Raw genomic sequence first — 6,979 nt, forward strand, 5'->3', positions numbered from 1 at the left:
ACTCCAAAAATTTGGCCCTCACTGCTTCCCCCTTTTGCACCCTCTCCCCACACTCCCGTTTTGTATAGCTCTTATAAATACCAAAAAAGATACAATAGAAAGTAGTTAAAAAATAACTTATGAAGCTGGAAGTGTGGCACTCCCATCTTAGATATAATATAATTAAAGTGGCAAGGACTGGCAACTTAGGAGAAAGAAGGTGCCCACTGCTCTTAAAACAAACCTATTTCTAATGTATTAATCTTATGACGATATTATAGTAATAAAATTGTCAGTCATGAATTTTCAGGTGGTGCTGGATGTGCAATTTTCCAGATGTATGATCCTTTACTTAAATACAGTACTTGCAACTGAAATACTTTGCCAATTTTATGGGTACATTATTTCTTTAAATGACGAGTAAGACATACAAAAATTATGGATTTCAGGAAAGAAATAAGATGCATACAACCATATCAAATCTTTAGAAGGCTGTATCTCCAATACTGATTTTTACCTTTACTGAATTTTTAGAAATTGAAAATCATTATGATTTACTTGTGAATATCACGGTATACTGGTTCATATATTAGTGAGAGACTTAGATATTTTCAATAAAGTGAAAGAGTATGAGTAAAAGATGATAAAGTGTCTGAAAACCAAGGTTTTTGATGATATCACACAGAAGCAACAAAATGACAGAGACAGGTTATTTACTACTTATCATTGCATAGTCCTAAAGATATAATTGAGTTATTCACTGCCAAAAAAATAAAGTCTTTTCATTATTAACCTGAATCTGCTAGGCCATGCCTATAGCCATCATAAGCTGACTCAACATGCCAGGTACAGCTGCAGGCATCGCGACACACTACAGCGCACTGAGCGGAAAGTTCCGCTACATGTAGTGGACTCCCTGGCCAAACATCAGGACAATTACCAGAAGCTCTAGAGTCAGTGACACAAAGAGATTTCTGATACCATCATTAACAGATCAAGGTCAGTATACAAGATGAAGTGACACACTATGAAATGATGTCATGATGTCATAACATCAGTGTTCTTATTCACATAAAATATTGGGAATAAAAGTGTCTATTCATTTGGAATGTTTCAAGTCTTCCCTCCAAATAGTTTTAATTTTAGTTGTCTCTCCAGCTCCCCTTAACCCTTTCCGGACAGGTCACGTGTACAAGCGTCGTAACATACTGCTGGTCTGCAGGGTATGGCTATACACACAGCAACGTGCCAGAGAACATGGAGCACGATGTTCCGCTTCATGTAACGGACTCCAGTGACCAGTGTCTGGCCGTTGCCAGAAATCACCAGAGTTTATTGAGCTCAGAGATTTCTGTTACCCATCAAGAGTGGGGTTAATGATAAAAAAGCAAAACCTTTTTTTCTTCCGTTTTAATGATTATCTATAGTCATTAGTTACCAAGTTCAGCTGGCCTTTGTTCTGATTTGGTGCTGAGAAAAACATGGTTGAAATTGGCATTTTCTTCTATTAAATCATAAAACTGAAATACTTATGACCTTTTCTTCTTTTAATATCATTTGCTTTTTAGTTGGAGTGCCACCAGACAATGACTGCCTAAGAGGTTAAGCAAGCAGCAAAGCAATAATTCATTGTTATAAAACAAAATTATCAGTGCAATATTCTCAGTAATACAGAATACTTGAACAAACATTCATTACTATCAAAATATCCCTCAATACAAACAAAATCCTTAGATCAATGAAAATCATGATCCTGTATTATAAAGGCTAAAAAAAAATCAACTGATATGAACAAACTTGAAGACAACAGTAATTTCTAAGCCTCTAACAACACAAACAAAAACAAAGTGCTAAAATCCAACAAAATGAAATGCCTGCCACTTTGCCCTGCAACCCATTTATGCAAAAGACAGCATCCAATTCTCACCTTGAGTACAGTTTGGCTATTTTCTTCAGTAGACAGAGTGGTTGTAGTGGTGGTTAGGGTAGAAGAGGAGGTAGTGCCGTTGGTAGAGTCTCTGTGGTTGTTCTTTTCAGGGGGAGGGTCAAGTGGGCTCTTCCTCTCCACACGGATCCTTTTGCTGGGAGGCAAGGGAGGGGGCGGCGAGGGAGAGTGTTCTGGCGCTTCTGGGCGGGGAGGGCGCTCGCTGGGCTGCGAGGTTGTGGTTAGGGGGAGAGGTCCCGAGGGTATGCCGGTCACACTGCAGCTCGTGCTGCTACTGCTGCTGCTACTGGTGGGACCGCCAGTCACCCCTTGTGATGGCGTTGGATGGGTGCCGCCTGGCAGGGATAGAGGAGGAGGCACCAGGTGGGGGGGCAGGTGGTGAGGCGCTGTCAGGGGGTTTCCTTGTTTGTCTGGATGGTGAGGTAACAGCTGGGGCACTAGAGGCCTCTCTAGAATTGATGGTGCACCTAAGCCACCCATTGCAATGTTGCCCAATCCACTCAGGGAGGACTTTAGGGCTGATAAGGGAGATATGCTGTTTAACCCTCCCTGGAAAGAAAGAAAAAAAGGATGAGTACAAGAGCAACATATTACACACACAAATTTATTCCATGCTGCTTTTTAACACTTCAATTACCTAATACAGTGCCCATAAAAAAAAAAAATACCTACACTATTACAGAATTCTTCAGACTATCAATACCTATAAAACACTGAAAAAGTTAGGCAGAAGAACAACAAAGCTAGTGGGGGGGAGGGGTCATATGAAGTGAGTTAGCTTACTCATCCATGAATGAGGAAACTAATAAACGACCATTAGAGCCAACCTCTGGTTATTTCTTGGGAGTAGCAAGAGCATAAGGACTTGTATGTATAAATATATATAAACACATTCTGATGCAGATAATTAGCACCAGGTACAGCTATATGGACTTTTGCTTTTTGTAAGCAGGCATACACATTTGATAATGATATTATGCATAGATTTGAGTTTGTGAATATCCAAAGAACCTTTTTATACCAATATCAGAAAAATTAAAATCACAGATTTACAATGAAATATTTAGTGAGATTTTTCTGTACATTTACACATGAAATATGCTTTGCAGCAAGACTCCCTGGTAATATTCTCTAGCTTATTGAGAGGTCAGTATGTATACCAAGTATGATACGTATGTATCATAAAATAAAAGTGTAAATTGTGAGGATAATACTTCAGCTTCAATGCAAAGAGCATGTCAGAGGCAATTTTTTTATTTTTTTTTTTATTTTTTTTTTTTTTTTTTTTTTTTTTTTTTTTTGAAAAAATAAGTAATTTATAGTCTATTTTATAATGAAAATTATGGTTCACACCTTCACCTCGCACAAAACATATACACTAGATGGAAATTCATATAAGCAGGGTGTGACCTGCCTTTCATAATGAGTTGAAATAATTAACACACCTCTTTCATGTACTCCTGTGGATTGTACCAAAGTCAGAAGGTACATGGACAACTCAGCCTACCCTCACATCCAATGGTTTTTATTTAACTATTTACAAAGATTATTCATGTGAATGAATGAACAGAACTCTATGCAGTTCCCCCTTATCCAATGGCTATTCCTTGAATATATTTGAAAACCAATTTTGATTTATGGGATGGGATTTTTTCCTTTACTCAGAAGTGGATTTAGTTCTATTACCTGAGAACGAGTCAATGACTAACCTTATATGTGTTTTAATATACATATATACCTCCTCAACAATTATAACCACCTGTGAGCAGCTCTCCCCGCCTCTCCCCCATATGGAGGACAGGAGACCCATTTATTTCATGCTTAAGGATCTATAATTCTCAATATTGAAGAGATATGTTGTACAAATGCTAGGATTATGCTTATATAGTAGATCTCTGATGGAATTCCCATCCACAATCCTCCATTTTTTCATAATCTAATAAAAAAAAAAAAAAAAAAAAAAAAAAAAAATTATGATTTAACCTCTTTATAGCTGGGCATACCTATAGCCGTCCTGAAAAACCAACCCATCATTTTAGGTACAGCTACAGGCGTTATAGCTTGCTAAAGCAAGTCGAGTAGGAAGTTCTGCTATATGTAGTGGACTCCCTAGCCAAAGACTACAGTTGCCAGAAGTCATTGGAATGACCAAAAGATTTCTAGTACCATCATTGTACGGTTAACCAGTTTGCTCCAGATGGTTTAAAAGAAGCGCGTTGCTCATGTACAGGGCATTCGCCCACGAACAGTAACTTTGTGTTGTCCTGAGTCTCTTAAATTTTCTAATACAGTATCTCTGTGAAATTTTGTTTACTTGATAAACACTTGTTTGGTAATTGAAAAACTATAGTTATTATTGTAATACTAAGATTGCATTGCCAGTGGTATTTTTTCACACTTATGCCATTCTCACACTAAAGCAGCATGTTGCATCTGGCACACTCTTTGAAAATGCACACACAAAAATAAATGAAACCTTTCAGTCATGATCATAAACTCTACCAATTACTCAAGCTGAAAACCAGGGTTATCTTTCCAAACGGGGACAAAATCTCCTCTCTGCAACAGCACCTCTAATGTAAGGCTTTGGTCTCTACCCTTAGGAAACAATATATAGCATTGTTATTTTCAGCTATACATACCTACTGGATGCAAAATTCTAAAAGCTAAAACAAACAAAATGTCAAAATCACCAATATCAGAAATCAAAACAAAAACAATCTGATCAGGAACAAATTTGTATTAAGACTGACCAAAAAAAAAAAAGAAAAAAAATGTATATATATATATATATATATATATATATATATATATATATATATATATATATATATATATATATATATTTATATATAAAAATATTTTTTTTTTATTCCTGTATGTATATATAGCTATGAACTTAGCCATCCCATAGGGGTTAAACCAAATCCAAATTCTCACCCTACCTCTATCACTATCACAATGCTACCCAAAAGCACCTCTGCCCTAAAATACCCCTATCCCCACCTACTCCCATCCCAGTTTATATCCATATATCCCTGCATCTACCCACTCTAAATCAATTTTGCCATAAGAGTGATGTGGTGATGATGGGGGATAGCCTTAGGATATTCTTATTAGGCCTAAAGAAAATTACGGTCTCAAAATTTCCTTGAGTTTCAAAGAGTTAGTCGAGTATTACTACTGTTCATATTTTGCATCTAATTATCTGTGGTACCCAGATGGGGGTGAAGTCCTCCCCAAAATATAGTTTTATGAATACATCTTCCTGGAGGACTGAATAATTCAATGTGCAAGAAATCTGTTAAAAATATTTTATTGACACTAAGAGATTTCTAAGAAAATAGTGTAGGGGATATTTAATTTTTTTCTTTCTTTCTTTTTGAGAGAAAGAGATAGACATACAGAAAGAGAAAAAATAAATGTTTTAGTTTTTTCCATCTTCATATACCTGTTAACTTCATGAATATAATACTGCCAATTTGATGCCACTGTGACAATCCCAAGTTTTTCGTTTTCTATTTATTTCAGCCAGACAAATGTGAGATTGGTCTTGGGTTTCCTGGGCAACAAAAGCATTCTTTATGTTTATGAATGAATGAATGAATGAATGAATGAATGAATGAATGAATGAATGAGTGAATACGTGAATAAATTTTACACATACCAGCAGTTGCGAAAATTTAATTGTGCCCCCAAAGCCTATACCCAACCCGGACCAGTTTTTTCCAAAAAATACCTAACATAATTCACCTGTTCTTTGCGTTCATCAGAGGACTCGGCCAGGCCCCTGATCTTAAGGGCTTCGGCAGTGTGTAAGAAGGCACCCAGCTGAACTTGTGAAAAGTTACTTCCCTGCAACATGAACTCCAGTAAATCCCTCATGTTGGATATGACGCACGTGAATTATGATCGGTGGTGCATGGGTTTTCCCAGAAAAAACAGGAAAAGGTCAAGTTTTCATCTGAGAACACATCAAATTGACTGACAAACAGAAACACTGATAGACTGATAAACATGCAAACACACACAACACACACACACACACACACACACACACACCACACCACACCCCACCAACACCCCACACACAAACACACACACACAAAAATATGACCCCACACACACAACCCAACATACAAAATATATGACCACACACAACTGCACACATAAACACACACATATAAACATACATGACCACACACACGCCCAAGTACACCCACATGAACAAATGCACATACACACACACAAGCACATGCACACGCACATATTGTATGTATGTAAACATTGCAAACATATATTTCATGTGTATGGAGAAAATATATAATAATAATATATAATATAATAATATATATTATATAAAAAATTTATAAAATAAATTTTTATATTATTATATATAATATAATATATATTTATTTTATTATAAAATTTTAATATATATAAAATATAAAATATATAATATAATATTTTATTAATAATATTAATATATTATATATATATTATATATATATATATATATTTATACACATACACATGCAATATATATGTATATGCATATGTTTACATACATACAATATGTGCGTGTGCATGTGCTTGTGTGTGTGTATGTGCATTTGTTCATGTGGGTGTACTTGGGCGTGTGTGTGGTCATGTATGTTTATATGTGTGTGTTTATGTGTGCAGTTGTGTGTGGTCATATATTTTGTATGTGTGTGTGTGTGTGTTGGGTCTAATTTTGTGTGGGTTGGGTGTGGTGTGTTTTGGGGGTGTGGTGTGTGTGTGGTGTGTTGTGTGTGTGTGTGTGTGTGTGTGTGTGTGTGTGTTTGCATGTTTTTCAGTCTATCAGTGTTTCTGTTTTTCAGTCAATTGATTGTTCGCAGAAAGCAAAGCATTTACCTTTCGTCTTTTCTAGGGGAATCCATGCACGCATCCGATCATAATTCTACGTGACGTGGCATATACACACATGAGGAGCTTACTGGAGTTCATGTATGCAGGGGAAGTGAACATTTCACAAGTTCAGCTGGGTGCCTTCTTACACACTGCCGAAGCCCT

General features: G+C 36.4%; 1 protein-coding gene across 1 annotated transcript; it reads right to left on the minus strand.

Annotated features, from left to right (window-relative positions):
• Positions 1–1,371: 1,371 nt before the first annotated feature.
• Positions 1,372–5,809, minus strand: LOC119578434 (protein mono-ADP-ribosyltransferase PARP4-like). The gene is made up of 2 exons (XM_037926018.1): positions 5,678–5,809; positions 1,372–2,473 (listed from the first exon to the last, which is right to left on the minus strand). The coding sequence occupies exons 1-2, from the start codon at positions 5,807–5,809 to the stop codon at positions 1,796–1,798; spliced, it is 810 nt and encodes a 269-aa protein (XP_037781946.1). The 3' UTR covers positions 1,372–1,795.
• Between the last annotated feature and the right edge of the window lie 1,170 nt (positions 5,810–6,979).

This window comes from Penaeus monodon, chromosome 11 (assembly GCF_015228065.2).
Source record: "Penaeus monodon isolate SGIC_2016 chromosome 11, NSTDA_Pmon_1, whole genome shotgun sequence".
Classification (NCBI taxonomy): Eukaryota; Metazoa; Arthropoda; class Malacostraca; order Decapoda; family Penaeidae; genus Penaeus; species Penaeus monodon.

Bases quoted from the DNA above. Each gene is read 5' to 3' on its own strand.
- LOC119578434 (XM_037926018.1), bottom strand. From the start codon at position 5,809: ATGAGGGATTTACTGGAGTTCATGTTGCAGGGAAGTAACTTTTCACAA. The intron at 2,474-5,677 runs GTGAATTATGTT...CTTTCTTTCCAG, and splicing joins CTGATGAACGCAAAGAACAG to GGAGGGTTAAACAGCATATC.